This window comes from Aythya ferina (assembly GCF_964211825.1).
Source record: "Aythya ferina genome assembly, chromosome: 9".
In the NCBI taxonomy this organism is placed as follows: Eukaryota; Metazoa; Chordata; class Aves; order Anseriformes; family Anatidae; genus Aythya; species Aythya ferina.
Window position 1 is genome coordinate 15,603,070 of NC_140305.1, and position 21,348 is coordinate 15,624,417.

General features: G+C 37.9%; 1 protein-coding gene across 4 annotated transcripts in view; it reads left to right on the forward strand.

Moving 5' to 3' along the window:
• The window catches only part of ACAP2 (ArfGAP with coiled-coil, ankyrin repeat and PH domains 2), a 64,069-nt gene that overhangs the window by 20,677 nt on the left and 22,044 nt on the right, over positions 1-21,348 (forward strand). For 2 of the 4 annotated variants that reach the window (XM_084530171.1, XM_084530173.1), the window contains exons 5-11: positions 2,842-2,900; positions 3,398-3,581; positions 6,079-6,123; positions 7,124-7,219; positions 10,920-10,994; positions 17,250-17,362; positions 21,180-21,200. In XM_084530171.1, coding sequence (XP_084386297.1) covers positions 2,842-2,900; positions 3,398-3,581; positions 6,079-6,123; positions 7,124-7,219; positions 10,920-10,994; positions 17,250-17,362; positions 21,180-21,200 — 593 coding nt within the window. The remainder of the gene's footprint in view (positions 1-2,841; positions 2,901-3,397; positions 3,582-6,078; positions 6,124-7,123; positions 7,220-10,919; positions 10,995-17,249; positions 17,363-21,179; positions 21,201-21,348) is intronic. The other 2 variants (XM_084530172.1, XM_084530174.1) reach the window with 1 other exon arrangement.

Here is a 21,348-nt window from a genome sequence, read left to right on the forward strand (position 1 = left end):
ATGGGATTCTAAAGTAGGGCTTTGTCAGATTTACGCTGTGACCTGGCTTAGCTTTTTGTGAATCTGCTTAGTTCAGCAGGACTTAATAGCTCAGTGTCAGCTCAGTTGCTGACCATGTTGGCAGGAGAGCCCCTGTGAGTGGGGGAAAGCCAGAGGAAGAAAGGAGGAGGAGCAGGCACCCTGCAGGAAAGAGGGAAGGGGTAGGAGATGGTCCCAGTGGGATGTGGGTTACTGTCTCTGTTCTTGTATGTGGCGTAGCTATGGAAAAGGCTGAGGACCAGACTGATGTGACATCCTCATGATGTGGCAGGGGGACAGGTGGCTTTTACAGCTAGTGGCACATCGCAGCTTTCTCAGACTTGGTTTGTAGCATGTGAAAGGTAATGTGCTGGAAGGTGTAAAGGTAGTCGGATCGTGGGCTGGGAAGTTTGTTCTGTTCCTTTGGGAAAATTGTGTGTATTTTTCTGCCTAATGTGCCCTCCCCCCTGTTACTGTAAGTAGAATTATAAGGCTCATGCTTCTGGGAGTCCAGTAATCGGTGGAGTTGCCATCTGGTTATATTCTTTCTGTATTGATCTTGATTGGTGCACTCCTCAGGCACTGGCAAGCTTAAATGTCAGCAGTGGGAGTAGTCCCAGTATGACTTCCAGCTTGTCAAGAAGTACTTCATCTATTCTAGTTATCTGTTGTGTGTTTTTTTTTTCTGATTTATTTTTCCCCACTAAGTGAAAATACAAACAGGATCTTCAGAATGCTTCTTGTATTGCTGTTAGATAAAGGATAATTCACATTAGAAGGGGCCTCAGGAGGTGTCTGGTCCAACTGCTGGCCTCAAGCAAGGTCACCTCAGAGGTTGGAGCAGCTTGCTTAGTGTTTTATCCTGTTTGGTCTCAAGCTTTCAAGAATGGAGACTGGATAGAGGGTATGGTACCACTGTTAATGGATGACTTACACTCAGTTGTATTTTCTGACCTTCATTTTTTCTAGAAAGAGGAAAAAAAACAAGCTGGTAAGGATTTTGCTGTCAGTACTTGGTATTACATGTTCCCCCACCCCTCCAGATTTTGTGAGTAGGGTGACAAAAACTGAGAACATGTTTCAAGAAAACACTATTGGACTTAAAACTTTGAGTTTTTTACTTGTTCTGTCAATGTTATTATTTAATGCTTAAATCTGTACCCTTTGGAAGAGATTCTGTTCAGTTGGAACAGCTGCTGCTTCCTTGTATTCTTTTACCTCTTCATTTTTTTTTAATAATGCAGAATAGGAGGTGTAGAAGAGTGGGAAGTGAGGGCATCATTTCAAGTCAGCACAGTGATAGATAGGGAAAGGATTTGTCCTGTTGCCATTGACCTGTTCCATTCTGTCCTGAAACGTGAAAGACAGGTGTAAAGCTGAAGGAATGTGCATTTTCATTTGTTTACCAGGATCTCTGGGGGTGTAAGAGAAAATAATTTGTCAAACATTCAGGTGTGCTTTGGCCTTGGAAACTTCACAAATTTATCAGACTTTCCAATTTGAATAAGTTGATTTATTCCCTTCCTGTTCCCTCAGGCTCCCCAAATCTTAGGGAAGTCGCTAAGAAGCATGGCTTAGAACACTTCAAAAAAGGAGCAATCCTGCTTCTTAGCAGTTCAGCTGCGGGTGTTTTTCATTTACAAATTTGTTATCTGAAGATGTTATTAATTACTTGTGTATTTTTACATTTTCAGTATCAACTTCAATTTTGAAGGATTTTATATATTGGTGTTAGATATTGATAGATCTAATAAGAGTTCTTTTCTAATTCTCCGTGATAACCACATGTATTTGTGCTAAAACTGTGCCTCAAATCGCTTTGGTTTTGACCTATGAAGAAAAAAACAGATCTTCCTGACATTTAAGTATTTAAATCCAGTTCCTGATCTTGGGTTAAACCTCAAGATCTGTCCAGATCGCACCATCAAGCACGTGGTTCAACATACATGTAGCTCGTGAACAGAGGCTGCCCGTCATCTGTAAAAGACAAGAACTGGATTTGAGTTATAATGTGGGTCAAAGCTGAGTTGCATTAGTGAAGCTGTACAAATAGTTTGCTGTGCCATTGGTGCTGCACTTGAACTTGTCTGAGTGCCAACAGAACAGGTGACTTCACAGAAGGTGAGGTACACTCTGCTTTGACATAACTTGCTAGACTTTTTGCTGTTGCTTTGACTGTGGTTCCACTCCACTTTTTTGATTTTGCACCGTGCGTCAGCATCTCTGCACTGTGCCAACAGTGTGTTGCTGCAAATGGGCGTGCAGCAATGCCGGTTTGGGCACACTTAACTCAAACCCATCTTTTTCCAAAGGCATTGTGAAAGATTTTTTTGCTTCACTTACTGTAGCGTTGGAAGATTGGTGCCCAATCCCTCAAAATCCAGATGCCTCTGAGAATTTAAGAAATAATTATTTTTTGGTGTAACATCAAGGTAAAATATTTTTTGCCATGGGTAACTCAATTTCCAAGTTCGTGCCTTCCTGTATAAACATCTGTGTGAGCTGGCGCAATATTATCAGCCTTATTTTATTGCTATACTACTATTTCCTTTTTTCTTTTTTGCTACGTAATGAAGTTCTGCAAAGGATTTCAAAGATGTTTTTAACCCTGGATGTGACATATAATGTGAAAAAGTATTCAGCTTGACACACAGAATAAATTCAGAAGCTATTGTTAGGTCAAGAGTTCTCAATCAGGTGAGAAAGCCATGGCTTAGAAAGGGCTACAGAAAGGATTCTTAAGTACTGTCTGTGCATATCTAAAATGAAAAGTTGTGAGTGTGCCAAAATTACTGAACTACATATTAATACTTTTTCTTTCAGATCCTGTTTGACCAAACCCAAAGATCAATTAAAGCACAGCTTCAGACTTTTGTTAAAGAGTAAGTCAACTTGGACTTGTAATGGGAAAATCATAAAATTGAATTTAAAAGCATGTGACTTCAGAGAGTTGGTGAAACACTTTTCCTGAAGGCCATCAGCCATGGGTTGAGAAATGTATGTTAAAGTTGGCAAAAATCACTCAAAATCAGAGGCTTCAAACCCAGCTGCAGAAATGTTGAAATCGTAACAGTTTAAGTTATTAATCTTAAATTACGTGCTGTTGTCCAGCCTTAAAAAAAAAAAGTCATTACTAAAGCTTTTCCCGGTGAGCATGAGATGCATTTAAATTTCAGTTTATCCTTTCCCCAAAAGAGGAGGACAGGAAGGCTGCCATCGTACTTTGTATGATTTCTATTTGTTATGAGCATTTGTTAAAAGAATGCGAAAACAAAGAAATTAGCTCTAACAGTCACAAGCAGGGTCTGTTTAGTGTTTCTTTTAAACAATTACTTCGTGCTTTGGAATTCATTTGCCATCTATCTTTCATTTTCTTTAGAGATATTAAGAAATTCAAAGATGCAAAGAAACAGTTTGAAAAAGTTAGTGAAGAAAAAGAGAATGCTCTAGTAAAAAATGCTCAAGTTCAAAGAAATAAGCAACATGAAGTAGAGGAAGCAACAAATATTTTAACTGCAACACGGAAATGTTTTCGGCACATAGCTCTGGATTACGTTCTTCAGGTAAGCGCAGCAATAATGTTATTTCTTCAAATTTAACAATACTTACCTAAATGTGTTTTGTAAGTCTTCTGTGCTGTAGTTCCTTAAGTATTTCAAGTAATAATAATAAATAAAACAATAATAAACTGTAGCCTAGCAAACACAGATTCAATGGATAATTGTGATCTAGAATGTTGTCTATTTCTACAATTTCAGTTGTTTGCTTTGAATTTTATTTAATAAATCCTATTTTGTCTGGAACCTAGGACTTTGTTGTGCCATGGGTGAAGTCAAGAACATTACTGTTTTGCTTTTTAGTATGGATCTACTGTAGGGTGTTGAGGTGTTCTTTGTCCTACTGTTTTGAAGCCTGTGAAATAATAATATTTTTATGGACACTTCCAATTCATGTCTCATGGTTTCCCATAACTCCAGCAGAACAGGACTGTGTAACTCGGACAGCACAAGGGGTGTGAACTCCTAAATGTGTCTGGTGTTCTCATGATCATACAAACACAGAAAAATCCTTTTAAAAATTGGTTTCATATCAAGAGTTATCTTGATTTGTGACAGTCCAGCTGGTTATTCAAAGCTTAGTTCATGTTCTTTAAATTGTGTATGTTGCCTGTGCATACGTATTGTCTGTGAGGCGGCATTTTCAAAGCCCCTATTAGAGAGGTTGTCCATCCGATCAGCTGGAGTGCGCACAGTGATCAGCCCTGGTTTTTTGCTTCTTGGACACCAAGGACAAAGTTCATTTCAATGTTTGAGAAGTCAGGTGAATTATGTAGCACTTCACTGTACTAACACCCTTTCCATGAGTGCAATCGAGCATCTGTTGTGCTGTAGGAAATTATAGTGCCCAGTCCTATAAGCCCAGCTGAAGTTTTGAAACAGTAGCTTGTTACAGCACTCTGCTCCTCACTGTTACGGGGTCCCAGCACGTGAGCTGCCTAAAGAGATTATGATTTGAGTGAGTGTGATGGGAAGAGACTGGAGCTGCTGATTTAGAGCCCCCTTTTCTCTGCTCGCGTTTCAATAAAGTGGATTAGAGACGTGCATTGGAATTGTACTCAAATGGTGTGAGTTTGACATCTCTCACTTGAGCTAGCAGCATGTGCTGTTCTCATTACTGAGCTGAAATGCTCCTCTCAGAGCCCAGGTCATTGTTTCTCAGCTACAGAGGCTTGTGCCATCAGTCTGACATTGGGCTGCTCTGCTTGGACCCTGCTTCAGCTCACCCTGTGCTGCAGCGACAGGGAGCTGGGGTGACTGCAGCACAGTGGGTGCCTCCTTGCCCTCTTAGGCTGCTGCGTATGTTCATGCACTTCTGTGCAGTGCTATGAGAGCAGAGCAGTGTTGGGGAGCCTGGGAGGGAGGTGAAGGAAGGGAGACTCCAGTGCTTAGGAAGAGAAAAAAGTGGCAGAGACCTGTCAGAGCTGTCAGAGAGCTGGGGGGAAACTTGGCTTTTTGCCTACATTGCTGTAGGCCAGTACCTTGTATGTGCATTGTCCTGCAACTCACTTGCTTTCTGGAATTTGTATGTTCTAAAGCTGAACAGTTCCTGTGATAAAGGTGCATTTATAGCAGCGAGGATAAGTTCCAGCATCTCTTAGTGCAGGCATAAAATGAATTCACCCATAGGAATCCCTTCTACTCAGACGACTCTTCTGCTGGAAAAGTGGCTTCACAAGAGCAGTCTCTTTATAGCTGTATTGACTTTAAATTGTACTTCAAAACCATTGCTTTGCTCTATTTATTTTTTTTTTGTCCTGTAAGTTGAGGGTTTGTTCTGTACGGTTTTTAATTATTTTTGCTGCAGATGGTTTTCCAAAATACTGATTGTTTAAGTATGGAAGTGCAGTCTGATTTTGATTATAGCTTCAGTAAGTTTATTTCTTCTGCTGGAATCTTTAAACTGATCTAGAGGTGTTAAATTACAAAATTGCACATTTTTTCCTGCTCTACGGACCTTTTAAAGCAAATGTAGTAAAATGCAGGATGGCAACTTGAAAGATTAGGGAACAAAGAAGAATTGGATGAACATCAGAAATAAAATGTCCCTCTTTCTACATAATGTGAAATATTTCAAGGTTCTAGGGCAATGCTGTTGGTCACTGACTTCAGCCAGATTAAAAGTGCAAGTATATATGAAACGCTACTTATTGTAGATGTCGCAATCTTGCTTGTTTCAGTGGCTGGGGCTAATCCAAGTTTTAGGACACTTGAGATGGTGTTAGCCCAAGGGGAAATGAGTCAAACTTCCTTACTTGTGGGGCTGTAACTGTGGAATTCTAGCTTTGCAAGCTTTTATAACTTTTTTTTATTAAATATAACTGCAATATTACTAAATTAGCATGCATCTTCTGCAGCTTTGAAAGTGCTTTGTGAAATCAGATACTGAGTTATATTTGTCTGATGTTTTAAGCTTTGGTATGATTATTTGGAATGAATCTGAAGCTTACTTCTGTGGGAGGAACTTGCAAATTGAATAAAATAAGCAACTTATTTTTTCTAGATCAATGTTCTTCAGTCTAAAAGAAGATCAGAAATCTTAAAATCGGTAAGATACACTTTGATTTCTGTATTAGAATATATTTAAATACATCCAAAGTTAAACATGTGACTGCAAAGCAATGTATGAAGTGAACTTGTCCTTTTGCCCATCAAACGTTAGTAGTACAGTTGGCACTTTGTGGTGGTCAGCCTGGCCTTTACTATAACCTCGCTTAGATATTCAGCTGGTTTTTGGTAATCATTATGGTTCAGATATGAACACTCAACAAAAAGAGCAGTAAAAACCTAAATGTTTAAGAGTTAGGATTCTCAGCAAAGTTCAATTTTATTTATGCCTGTTATATTCATTTCTAAACGATAAGTACTTGTAGTCTGCTCTAAGGTGGTTTCAACTCTTTCTACAAAAATGGTGTTTTTGTATAAATAGCTTAGTCAGCTAGTACGTGATATGCTTTAGTATGCTGTCTGCAAAATAGATTACCAGATAAAATGGTGCTTTTCTTTCAAAGGTCTAAAGTTGTATTTAATTTAAATGCTATTTAAAGATAGCAAGAACTTCAGTTGAATTGCAGCTTTCTAGCTGCTTGCCGTTGCGCTCTGCATCTTCCCAACTTGTTTCCTTTCTCAACACTGGACATTCTTCTCAGCTGTGTTCATGGAAGTTACGGTTTTGGATCATTAATATATTCTGTAGTCCTCTCTATTGTACATAGCCTAATTAAACAGGAGTTAACAAAAGTTTTTTGGATTACAAGAATCAGAAGTAATTTTCTGCCCTTAACTAGCTTTTATTTGTTAATCCCGTAACTCATTTCTGAGATTTTTGGCATGGTTCTTAGCTGCCTTTGCCTCTCATGTTTAGTTACAACACAGGAAGCTGCACAAGATATTGATGCAAAGCGGCAAGATGACAACATACCAGAAAATAACCATGGAATTTGTTTTGCCCTTTTTTGTTTGGTTTATTCATGTGGATTAATTAAAGAACATATTTCTGTGATATCTGAAATACTTAGCTTTTTAAATATCTACTTCTTTTCTTCCAGATGTTATCATTTATGTACGCCCATTTGGCTTTTTTCCACCAAGGCTATGACCTTTTCAGCGAGCTTGGGCCCTATATGAAAGATCTTGGTGCACAGGTAAGAAATTACTTTACAGATTCATAACTATATACTGAAATGGAAGAAAATGTGCATATATCAGATATTTTGCAGATTTATTCAATGAAAAGGAAACTAGTGTGATAAAGGCAAAGCATTAAAATACTGAAGTGGTTTGAATTAAAGTTGTTAGTTGTCCTTTTATTAAAGGTAATGCTGCATTTATGGTCTACATATCTAATCATAGCCATATGATGCCACTTGAGGTACTCTGTGGTATTTAGGGCACTGGGTTTTCTTTTATTTCAAAAAAAAAAAAAAAGTGTATATGTGCCACATCTTACATATTTAACAAGAAAAAAATAATATTTGATTCCTTCAATTTGTATATGTTATATACTGTGTAAATTGTTTGGTATGTAAAAATTGATGTAAGCAATTTAAAGTTAGACCATAAAACACAAGTCTTATTTTAATAACTGGTGCAAAACTGAGTTCATACTATTAAATCCTTCTTGCCCTGTTCTGTTCTCTAAGAACACATAATTGCAACTTCTGGGTTTTCAGTGAAAGGATCATCAAAACATTGCATGTACTGTGGACAACTGCACAAAAGAGAACGGTGAAAATAGTTATGCAAAATAGGTTAGGGACATAGAGTATTTAATTGAAGATCTGTCTGTGGTGCAGGGAGAAGGCTCAGCAGTGTCTCTTGACTTGCTTTCAGTGCAAGTGAGTGTAGCTGGAAATATTTGTACCTTTTTTTTTTTTTTTTTGCTTCAGTCTGAGGACTTGCGACAACTGCACTGATTAACACCCTCTGTTTCCACTCCACAACCTGATCTACAAAACAAAGCCAACCCAAATTCTGAACGTCAATCCATATATGAAAGCATATAAATGACAGCAAGCAGATATATTTGCATTTATCTCAAGCAGATACGTTGTTGAATGTTTATGAAATTACATTGTTCTGGCCTGGTTTGAAACAGTTTCTAGTTCTGGCTGCATATTTCTGCCCCATTGCTGTTGTCATCCGTGCCTCTCAACCTGCTTGAGGAGTTGTGCAGTGAAGCAGATGGAGAACTGTAGAAAATTACTACTTAGACATTTGATTGTTGGAGTTACTCTTCTGATAGATTAGTACCCTAATGTGGTTACTATGGGTCTTCATAATTACTTGTATAGATGCCTGTCAGAGAAGGATATGCTTTTGTGTGTACACACGTGTGTGGCAAAGTAAATGATTGAGCTGGAGAGAGGCTACTTGAACTGGCATCTCCATCAAGAAGGGAAGAGGCTGTTTAGCTGCAGCCCCTTGTGTTTGGTGTTCTAATAGCAATTGAAAGGTTCAGGTGCATGTGACTGCTCGTAGCTGACCGTGTTCCTTCACATCCGTCTATTTAGAGTTGTCATTGTTGAACTGTAGGGTCGTGAGAGTATAGAATGTTTCCTATATCTCTTCAGAGGAGGGGATGCGGAAAGGAGATGAGAACAGTGTAGTTGGTAGTGGTTTATGCTACCAGCTAGGGATTACTTGAGTTAGGAGCACAAGGTTATTTTTTAATGGCTCATCATCCATTTACTTCACCTGGTAAGGAGTGTTGTGCAATACTCATTTTGGTGCAGGTGTCATAGCAACTGAAGGAGCTAAATTTAGAAGAATCCAAAGCTGAATGTTTGAAATATATTGACAGTGGAGCAAAGATAGTGAGTGAAAGCCCTGAAGTCATACAACTTGTTGAATTATTTTCCTGTGGCAGACCTTAGTTTTAAGTAATGGATAGCTTTTCCTACAGAAGCAGACTTGTAAAAAGCTCATTAAAGTTTAACTGTTGATGATTTTGCAGGTTATATTGGTTGAAGTTTCTGTCTTTGGGTTAGATAGAAGGTATGTTGGGACAGGCGTTTGTTAGATTTTTCTGAAAATGCTGTGAACTGCTTTTGTTAGTGAATTTTCATTTACAGGTAAATGTTATGTACGATCCTAATTATAAGGTTTAATTGCACATGAAATATTAAAATTAGGGTGGTCTTAGGTAGTACAATTGTATTTTTTTGTGTGTTTTCAAAATATCTGGTTCACATGATGGAATAGAATTGAGCAACTTTGCTTTCTCGATGTTTTAAGTCAGGCTGATATTATCAATGAGATCATTGTAGGGGAACCATTAATGTCACACCAGTATAATACTCATCCCAACCCCCCTGCCATGGGCAGGGATGCCACCCACTAGATCAGGTTGCCCAGGGACTTGTCCAACCTGGCCTTGAACACCTCCAGGGATGGGGCATCCACAGCTTCTCTGGGCAGCCTGTGCCAGTGCCTCTCTGTTAACATGAACACGTGAGACGGAAAGTGCTCACGTAGCCATTTGGGATAAACAAGCCAGAGAGAGAAGACTGCAGGAAATTAGCAGAGCTTGGAATTGGAACCATCAGATGGCCGGGAGGTCTGGGGCTGTAATTGTCGGGCTGTCTCATACAGGGGCATAAGTGCCAGTTAGCAGCCCTTTTTCCCCCTCTCACTTGTATCATTTCAAATGAGGGAAATGCAACACTGAGGAAGATGACCGAGTTGGCAGAGGTTTTCATTTGTGGCTGTAAGAGTGGGTGGAGATGATATAATTTGTGTGTAAATGGGAGGCTCTGTTATTGATATAGTCCTCTCTGCTACATGACTGACGTAGGCTGGAAAACTGGAGTTGCACGTTGTTCAGAGTCTCCTGGTTCTAGGGCTGGAGTAGAACGAGGTCTGCCTCACACGTGGTGTACAGCTGTGGGCTGTACAGCTGTGGTAGGTGATGCAGTTGTGCCATTATCCAGTAGAATGCCATGAGTGGGTATAATGGCACTTGTGCCTTGCAGACTACGTATAGGAGGAGTTGATCTGATTCTGTAGCGTTTCATGTACAGGCAGCACTTGATTCTCCACTTCACCAGATTTCTTAGTTAAAAATCAGAGCCTGTACAAACAAACTTACAGTCTAACAGGATGTCTTATTTTTCTACTTTTTATTCTCCTTATGGTTTCAAAAAGAAAAAAATAAAAGGGCGGTATTATAGACATGGATGTACACATTTTTGGTAGCATCCCTACAAAGTCTGTGATAAGACAGATAACTTTAATCAAATCCTCTCTGTTGTGACAGTCTGTTTGCAAAATCAGATTATTATTTCTGAAATTGGAAGCAGTTGGGTTCTATTGACAATTCCAAGCAATCCTGCTCAAATACTGCTGCTGACTTGATTGAAACCATCAATGCAAAAGCCTGGTTGGGGCAATTCCCTCCTTTTTTCTGGAGGGGGAAAAATCACTAGCATTTGCTCTTCCTAGTTTTTGCTGCTAATGCCAGCACTGCTGCATAGGCCGGTCAGCCAGCAGGAGCAGCTAAAGCATGAGTCATTCTCTTCAGAGACTGAGCACCAATGCGGTATAGAAGTCGCATATGCTTGGCACCATGCTGTTCTTTCAAACATTCCTCCGAAGGCTTACAAGAAACGTACACCTTTCACAGAGGTTAATTCAGGATGGTAGTGCAGTGCTTTAAACGAGGCTTCAGTGGTTATTAAAGGTAAACACTTTGTGACCAGAGAAGTGATTTTTTTTTACTATGCAAATAAAGCAAGTCATGCAGTGTCTAGACATAATGTGTTCTTTTTTTGTCAGCATTATGAAATCTACAGAGCCAAATTTCTTCTGAAATCTAAAGATCCAATTTTCTGTTTCTCTTTACAGCTGGATCAGTTGGCTGTAGATGCTGCAAAGGAGAAGAGAGATATGGAGCAAAAGCACTCCACTATTCAACAAAAGGTACTTGAGAGAATGTAAAGGGTAGACTGCACATACATTTTCCTGTCTCTCGCATCTCTCCCCAGCAGTGCATCTTTGCATCAGAACTGTGAACGGTGTTATCTTTAGTACAGATGATTAGACTTGCACATTATTAAGCATGGGGTGGGATTGCAGATCATCATTTTTATATTGCAGAACAAGGTATTATGTTCATTTCTGACTTAAACGTAAATAGAGCGGTAGATTTATATGGGTATCCCTAAACATTTCGTTAGAACCCTTGAATCCAAGATAGGATTGGAATTAGTATAGTTGTACAAGTTGCTATCTTTTCCTCCTGTATACCTGTAGAAGAGACGTATATACACGCTGCACAGTCCTACAGTCTGATGTATCACTTTCTACCCAGATGGTGCCAAATGAATATAGCACTTTGTAGAGTATGGCAGCAGTTATTGCTTAAAAAGAGGCAAAGTAAACTTTTGTAATGGCTGTCCAATGTATGGTCTTCAACTCTATGCTAATATGAAAGTGGTAACATTAAGTTGCTGTTTTGGACACATTTGTATGTACAATACTTCTTATTTTTTGCTTATTGAGAAAAATGTAGATAATTCACGTTGTGGGGGGAATAACTTCTATTGTTTGGATGTTTCATAAGCTCTAGATAAGTATTGATTTTGCAGGTATAATGCTAGAAGTTAAAAATATTTCCACTGAACTCTCCGGTAGTGAGCTAAAACTGCAGGTACTTTTGAAAGGGATTAGATACCAGTTTGAAGGTAATGGAATGCTTCTTACTCTCATTCAAATACATTCTGTATCTATTCAGGTGTCATACTTAAATAAATAAATAAATCTAATGTAATTGAAGTCTGAGTAAATTCAGGAATGAAAACATGCTAAGATTTCAATTCAGGTATCATTAGTAGGAATCAATATGAAGGGGGAATGGGAAGGAACTCAGGTTAATGTTTGTTCAAATTTGAAATTGTTTGGGCTCAACAGGGCTAGTTGTAGGAGCGGGCAGTAGGTGGGGGGGTTGCTGTTAGAGCTCTAACAGCAGTACCTGGTGAAAGAAGTTAGTTGTGGGCAATTATGTTTAATTGGCTGTAGAAGTAATAAGTTATTACCACGAATTATGGTCATTGCTGTTGCCAATGATGTTCACTTTTTTTTCTTCAAATGCTGCTTAAGGCTGCTTTACAGGTAAACTGTTTCTAATAGTATTAATAGCTATTGAAACTTCTAAACTTTGTGAGATTTGATAAGGTGTATCTGGTGTGTGTGTGTATGCATAAAAATTCTCTTGGTTTCTTGTACAAACAGCAATAATGAGATTTCATCATAATGAGATCATTGATTTATTCTGTATTTTAATTGAATGACTATTTTATGCTGTTGCAAAAATATAATCAGCAGATTCAGATTGTATTGTATGTTGTCTCTACTAAATGTTGTCTCTTGTCCGTGTCAGTCAAGTTACTAATGTGTTTTGTGACGATAATGCCTAGAATACAGCTAGGCTTTGGAGGGCATGCTTATTGGAAATTCCTCTCAGCGCTCCTCCAAATATATATATTTATTTCGTTTGTTATTCAAACCATACTGTCTGGTTGTTTTTTGTCTCTTCCTACTTGCTTTTCCCAGCCTTGCCACCAAGTTCAGAATCTTGAACTGCTGTAGACCTTGGATCTTGTTCTTTACAACATTTTGTCATCCAGTCAGCCTGACCAGGATGGCAGCTTTGTTTTTTGTTTTCTTCTCATGCTTTTTCATGTTTCTTTCTACTGGCTGCCCCTTAAGCATATGTACCCAAATCTTCCAGTGCCAAATCCTTACATGTTTTATAGCTACTGAAACTTATGCTTCTTGAGTTGAATATTCCATGAAGTATTTATGCTTTTAATATACTGAAGTTTTAATCTGATGCTTCAGAATGATGCCTTTTCTTCATTGTGTGGATAAAGAGCAGTTCCTTTTCTGAAATCCATAGGTAAGTGCCCATGTGCACACACCTACCCACCCACTACCTGTGTTTGCATATATGTGCATATGCATGCAGAATAATTGCACTAATTAAATAACCCATCACACTTTTCTTTATAATCATCATCCTTTTTAATTAGACTGTTAGAGTGGCTAATGTAAAAGTCATGGAAGGGTTTGGTCACCACTATTACTTTGTTTTCTCGTTGAAGATAATTGGTGTCTGATTTCTGTTTTAACTCTTGTGCTCTATTTACTCAGCAACTGTGCAAGATTTTTTTTAGTGTAAGAAACACTCTTTTTCTTTTCCTTGTTTTTCTGAAGCAACACATAGTATGGATTAATCTAGAAATGTTCTTGTTATAGGAATCTTTACCTTGTGTTTCATGATGAGTTTGTTGCAGCCTGTTACTTGAGTAACGTTGAATTACGAAATAATTGTAAAAGTGCTTATAAGCAGCATTATGGCTTTTTTGTTTTGTGATAGAGCTAATATTTTTTTCAATAAACAGGAAAATAATGCAGGAAAAATGTTTGCTTGGAACTTGAAGTAGTTTTTGTTGTATTCAAATAACTATAATTTAAAAAACAAAACCCCTGTTTCTGAAAGACTGTTCAGGAAACAGCTGTAGTAAGAATGATTCAAAAGCTTTTTACATCTGGAGTAAACAAGGTAATAGGAAACCAGATGCTACCACAGTCATAAAGCAAGCATAAACCCAAACTGCTGTTGAGAAATAATGCTGACAAATTCTTGTCACAAAAATAGACATGTGCCAGTATTTCAAGGAACTTGTATGTTCAGTGATGACCTTGACTTTTTGCACTTTGTCTTAGACTGTAAACTGTGACTTGTGTGTTGTTGTTTTGAGCTCTTCCTCAAGGCGCTTTCAACTTCAGCTTAACCAACTCCTCTTCCAGTTTGCTTATCCTATGGGATGGGAATGGAATTTAAGCTGGGCTTTGCACAGTGAATGTCTTCTGTTGTGCTACGTACAGCTGGAGTAATGTTTCAGATTGTTCTTTTCTTTGGTGTTCATTCTCTACCCTTTACTGCTTTTTATATTCTGCTTCTTTAAAGAAAAATAACGTCTTTGAATACAAATTTCAAGTAGAATGCTGATACACTCCCTGTGATTTACTTATCAAATGGCTTGAGTGGCTTTTCTGACATAGAAGTATTCTTCATATTGGAAGTGAATTTGCCCCTGAAAAGCAGGGTTTGTGATGTTTTGGTCACAAGAAAATTAGTAGAGAAACAAAAAGCATGTAAGCTATGAAATGACTTGGTGTATGTGCTAAATTGGTAAGTTTGTACAGAAATGTTTGTTCACTGAAAGCTCTTGAGACTACTGTGACCTACAGCTTAATAGCAAATGTGGATTTTTTCTATTGCCATCTGATTTCCTATTCCTCATGGATATTGTTTAAAAGAAAAAAAAAGGCATAAAAACACCCAGTATATTTCACTTGTATAATTCCCTTCTGCATGTTTCTCTTCCAGTAGTTGGCCAACCTTGAAAAATTAATGAGAACAGAAGCCATAGGTGTTGATTCCTTCAAATCTGAATGAAATGTGTAATATTTCACTACAGTATAGCTTCCATACTAATTTAATTTCTTTAGCTAATTAGGTGAAGCATACTGTAGTTCTAACTGCCTCCTAATTAGCAAATAAATGATACTTAAAACTCAGCCTTTATCAGCTGTGTGTTTGCTTAAAGAATATAAAATTCTGAGTCACTTAAAGTGACTGGTTTCATTAACATGTGATTCTCTTATGTGGGATACTGGAAAGATAAGGATGTATTTCTCTCCGGCCCTGATTATTTTTTGTGATTCATTAAACTTTTCCATGAGCCAAGATAAAAATAAATTAAATGTGACTGCTTTTCCCTGTTCTTTAATTATGAAATAAGAGACTGTAAGATGAGACACAGCTTATCTAGTTCCTTTTTCTGCTTTAATCCCTTTAATTGTAATGAAGTTCATTTCTATTCTTTTTTTCTTGACTACAACCTTCAGTGAAGCTTTATGGATGAAGCTTATGAAAGCTTTAACAATCCCTCTGCCCCCCCATCTGGTAGTCTATGCATAGTTAGGAAAATATCAAACTTCTGTCTGCATACTGTTATGTCTTTATCTGCTCTGTAAAAGTGCAAATCATTCAGGAGAGCAATTAAAAATAAAAACTAAATGCACTTCATGAATTAGGCTTACTAGTTTGGACTCCTTAGACTGAGAGGGTAGCGAGATAAATGATCCAAAGGAGTTTTCCTGTTCTACTTGTAAGTGTCTTCAAAGCTTGAAGGAGCTTCATTGGAAAAGACCATTGCATTTTCTGCAGAAGTTTTCCGAACATGAAGGAAAATGTGATTACGTGGTAGTTTGGATAGAAAAGACTGAGGGAGTGTATATTGCCTTACACTAGACAAGGAATTGCAGGCAACACTGAGGCAGGAAAGATGCAAATCTTTAGCAGGTTTCATTATGTTTGGGAGCTGGTAAGTTCATTTCTGATTTGGGGGTTCAGGAGAGAGTTGACACCAGCATGTAAAAGAAATCTGTGCTTTTGGAGGGAGGGGGTTCTTCTGTTCTTCTTATTTGGGATATAAGAGAAAAAAAGAAAGGACTATGAACAGTTTGAGAATGTTTGTGTATATTATAAGTTGTGTAATACTATGTTAAAATTGTACTGTGACATTTGGCTTTGTGATTATAATTGCCACACATTTTACTACTTAGTCTAGTCAACCTTTGCTGGAAATGGTAGCTTTCTAAAAATTGTAAAACTGTTACTAGCAGTTATTTGTTACTAGATTAAAAACAAACATTGCTTTTACTAGTTCTAGCTTCACACTCTTGTTGCAGATTGTGAAGAAGAAAACTTAATTAGGTGGTTGTCATCTCTGCCAGCACCTTGATTTACTTTAATTTAGGGATAACAAATAAATACAATGCTGTCCAAGTTGCTTGTTTCCAGATTTCTGATCTGGCTTACTTGTCATGATGACAGAGCTTAAGAAAATGCTACAAGGCTGGCTGTATACAGTCCTCAGCACCAGGCTGCAGTTCATTTTAAATTTTGGCTCAATGCCCATTGCCACTTTTCTTCTACCTTATTCTTCTTTTTCTTTGAAATATCCACAAGATGGTTTGCCAAAGAGGTCACAAATACCTGAGCAAGAAATATTCCTTGTGTCAGATGGCTGGATTCTGGCTCAGCAAATTCAGTCTTAATGAAAGCAAGTCTGAATATGTGGACGGCAGGGTGGAGTTAGAAATTGCTGGTGTCTTTTTCTTTCATCTGCTACAGAGATAAGTTTTGGAGATGTTTGTTTAAATCCCAAATCTAAAGGACAGTAAATACACTGGTAGCATTGTCTGTCTGTTGTTGGCAGTGCTCCTCCACTTAAAGTTGGTGGGTTTTGTTCTCTGAATCTTTGACTCAGATGCTTTTATATATTTTTTTTTTTCTCTGGAACGTAAAAAGGTTCTGTTGGACTTCATATCTAGTGAAGACCATGTTAAGACTTGATAGTCTTCAAATATTCAGTGAATGTGAAGAACCACGAATTCTTCTCCCATTATTAAATTCCATTTGTGTGGAACTTGAGGGAGATATTGGAGGTTTAATACATTTGAATGCCTACTTAATGCCTGTCCAGATGGGAATGAGATGACTTGGACCTCTGAAAAACTAGAGAAATCCCACTCATAGTACTTATGCAAAGCTCAGGAAAGATACAAAGACAAGGGCTTTTAATATAGGTGATAATTACCTACAAAGTGCTCCTCTTAGAATTTCAGTAGCTGTCAGCATTTGTTATGTATTAACAATAAATTCTGGGTACTAATCAAATGATAACACTTTATATGGTCATGTTTTTTTAACCTTAACATTTCCTAGAAGCTAAATTGTGTGAAAGATTAAACTCATTCTCTAGGGTTTAGATAAGTGTGCGCCTCTTTGAAATGCAACTATTCTGATTCAGAGACAGTCCTTGTCTTCCTTTTGTTCTCGTCTAATCTTTGAGAAAACAGTAAAATAAATAATGCAATCTTGCAATTCCTGGTCTCAAAATAAAAATTATCTCCTGCATCTGATCTCCTAAAAATACTTTTTAAAGAAGTGTTGGGGCTGAGAGTCATAGCATGACTAGTGAATGTTGCAAGCGAAAGATTATTGTTCAAGTACTGTTTTTGACATTAATGTGGCCAATACTTGATCTTTTTAATTGAAACTACAATCTGTTTTTTTTTTGTCTTGTTCCTTTGTACTAGGATTACTCCGGTGATGATACCAAACTAGAATATAATGTAGATGCAGCCAATGGTATTGTTATGGAAGGCTATCTATTTAAGCGAGCCAGCAATGCCTTCAAGACTTGGAACAGGTAATTACTCAGAACCTCTGTTTATTGGCTTCGTAAGATGCTGCTTGTTAAGTTGAATTCTGGCCTTACTTATAACCTGTGCAACCCACTGATTCCAGTTTCAGCAGTACCTTTGGACTGCTCTGTGAATTGATGCAGAGATGGCACTTCGTGGTTGTTTCTCTTTATTGTCTGTCCTAGTTGTTTGCAAGCCTTTTTCAGGAGCGTACTGAAGTCCTGAGTATAGGAGGCTTGCTTTATCGTGCACAGTCTGGCTTTGTGATGGTATTTTGGCTTTACTTTCATGTTGAAACAGAGTAATTCTTATGATTGTATACAATATGCTGTGTAAATGTGTATGCTGGGAAAATAAGCGTTAGGTGACAATGTAAAATGAAGTTGTATGGCTATTGTAAGCAGGGAAATGTAGTGAAGGATTGAAATACTGTGACTTTTCCTGAAAGCATGAAACCGTTTTCCTTTACAATTCCTGTGCTGTGTAGTGACTTCTACTGGATAGTTTTCATGGTCCTGTTGGGAATTCAAAATATACTGTTACTCTTGTCTCTTTAACAATGTTTGTTTTACTATTGGTTAAATGTTTTCCTTACTGAACAGGATTTCTTTTGCATTTCTAATGGTGTATGCTTTTTATCAAGGAAATGTTAAATATTCTGGAGCATTTACAATATAGTTGGGTACAGTCCTTGAATTTCAAAGTTAGTTTGTCTTGATATAGAGCTTGTCTTATACTCCACATTTTTTGCAGCAGTGTATCTGTTTTACTGTTTTCCGTGTTTCCAAGGCCAGAATCTGTATTCAGATAAGTGGTCCCTTCCAACCTCAATTCCAGTTCAATAATTCTATGACCATCTTGGAACAGCACCAGTCCATAGCCAGTCGGGGTTGTTTCACCTATATCCATGGACTGATGTAAGGGCTGCTGCCGTTGGTAAGGCAGTACTTACTAGCAAGCAGCATGCAGCTCCTCTGAGGGGTTTTGCTTTGGACTACCTCTAGTCCGCTCTGGTGGTATGATTGTCTGTAATGGTAATGATCCTTCTGGGTTGGTTTTGAGTGCGTTTGGAGTTCTGTGAGGCATCAAAGAATGGTGAAGGGAGAAACCTTGTAGATCTGATTGAAGAGCACTTGCCTGGTCAGAAGTGAAGTGTTAGTGTAAGCACACTTTGAGAAAACCCTGCAGTAGCAGGGCGGGAGGCAGGCCTTCACTGAATATTCGGCAGGCTCAAAGAGTCCTTTTTGCAAGGTGTTTTGCGGGGTTGACTGCAGCCTCTTGATAAGTGACTGAAGACAAAACTCTAACTTGCTTTGGGTTCTTCTGTGTATTATAAAGGCTTTGCTCTGTGGGGAGGTAACAGAAGGAAGCAGGACAGCAGTGTTGGAAGGTAGCTGAGAATTCTGTCGACATGGCTTCGTACCTGTTATTACTGTAACTGTATCGTTCTTTAAGACGATTGGGTATAGGCTTTGATTAAAACCAATTTGTCTATTGAAAACTTAATACGGGCACAAAGGAAGTCATAATTAAATCAAGATATCCTGAAGGAAGGTCATAGTGTAAGTTTACGTGTTTCAACGTACTCAATCAAAACATTCAAACAAGAAGTCATTTCAGAGAGCCAAGGTAAACAGCTCAGTAATGACTCAGAGCCAGCCTACTTCTCACAGACAGTTAATACTTGCTGGTGTTGTGGTTTAACCCCATCAGGCACCAAGCACCACGCAGCTGCTCACTTGCTCTTCCCAGGTGGGATTGGGGAGACAATCAGAAACAACTGAAAACATCTGTGCTGTCACTGCTATTTTCATAAAAAACCCAAATGCAGCATCACACAAGCCTCTACAAAAAAAAATGACTGTATCCCCCAACAAAGCTATGAGAGCTTGTATTTTTTTCTATTTCTCACAAGACTGACAAACTAATTTATTTCATTGTGATAGGCTAGATGGATATGTCAGAATTAAGCAGTGGACAAGCCATCTACATCCATGGTTTAAAAAATGAATGAATCATTTTAATTTTGTACTTCTTATAATTACAAACCATTACTAATTGTGAAACTTATTACTATTATATTAAATCAAATAAGTGACCTTAATGAAGACAACTGTTATCTGAATCTAGCTTCGTTTTTCACATTTTATTGAAACCAGAAGTTTTTTTAACCTATTTTTATTTCTGAATCATTTGTAATTGCTTGCTACGTTGTAGGCACTGAAGTGGTCATTGCCTCTTTCCACTGCCTGTTTCCCCTGATGGAATGCTTTACTTCATAGTACTGCAGTTTCACCTGCGTGGCGATAATACTGGCTGAAGTTTGACATAGAGTAGAGGCTAGAGTGTACTTCCAGCCAAAGGAAGGACTGTCACTGCTTTAAGCTGTACTGTGCATGAGAACGTGCAGTGAAATACCAACGGAGGAAACATTTAGAGAATGATGTATTTTATATGACGAATTGAGAGCTGAAATCTGAGGCCCCTGATATAGACAAGATACTTGTCTAGTGTTCTGGTCAGGTAGGTAGCTTGCTTCTTCATTATATGCCCATCTTTGAGGGGAAAGTGAGGGATGTAAAATAAATCAGCTGAAACAAAACTAGAATAATTCATCTAGAAAGAAAAACAGGAGTTTCCTGATATTCTGAACCAATGCTGATGGCACTCATCTTCTTGCTAACTACTGATGGCAGTACCAGTTACAATACAGTACTTTCTCTCTTCTCTCTGTTGGTATTTTGATCGTTCTAGGCCTTTCAAAATACACCTTTACAACAAAATTAGGAAAAGGTATCAAAAATCCTTACGTTTTTTCACCATTACTGCATAATTGCCAGCATTAAAAACATGAGAAAAGGAAGTGGTGCAATGAGTTTTGCCTGGCTTGGATATGTCATTATGATTTTAGATAGCGTGATGCTTCTCTGTGCATGTCTTGGTATGGGAATCCATGGACACTGTAGAGGATTTTAATGGGAAAAGTACAATTGCTGTGGAGAGAAAAGCTTGAAACCAGATAATGCAGACCTTTGAAGAAGGACAAAGCTGTTCTAATGTATCAAAACTTGTTTCCAGTCCAAATTAATTTCTTGCCAGGATGATGTAGGGTTTGTTTGTTCCTTTATTTGTTTTTCAGACAGTTGTTAGCTTGGTTCACTTGTCCAAAGACTTCAATTAATTTGGACGTTTGTGTCAAGTTTCCTAGTCTCAGGCTAGTTCGATACACCGCTGGGTTAAGAAACAAATGGTTTGTGGGGAGGTTACCAAGTAAACCATGAGAGCTAATTGTCATTTGATGTTGCTTTGTATTGAAAGAGGTGGAGATTTTAGAACCCTTTTATACTGAAAATGTAACATGTAAGTTTGTATTTCAGATAAGATGTTTTAGTGGAAAGAAAATTAAATCTTTATTGAAGTCTTTACTGCAAAGTCTCACAGCAGCTGTTATGGAGACATTTTTGGTTGTATATTTCTCTGTTGAAATGACATCTTGTATGCATTTTTTTCTGGATGTATGAGAAAATGAAATCAGTTGAATTTATTATGGAACAATAGGTTTAAAAAAATACTTTTGGTTCTTAGGAATTCAGATTAAAAAAAAGTGTGTGTGAATAAATGTATGTGTGGCTAGAGAGCCTTCACCAAACACTGGTGTGTTCTGCATAGTTTTTGGGTTGGTGCATTAGATGTTTTCCTTTTTAATTCTGCTGTATTTTCAGATCATGCTAATTCTTTGCTTATTTTGCTCATTTTGCATTTTTCATTCCTCTTCCTCCTTTCCCTTATGTTTTAATCCTCCCCCATTTTTTCACATGACAGGAAAAAGCCAGATCACATCAGGTACCAACCAGCTTCTTTTATACCTTCCCAATGTTTCTTTGGCACGCAAAAGCTCTAAATTAACCCTGCATTTAATTTTGATTACTTGCAATGGATGTGAAGTGGCTCAGTCTAAGAAAATAACAGAAGGATTCTGCCTGGGACACCA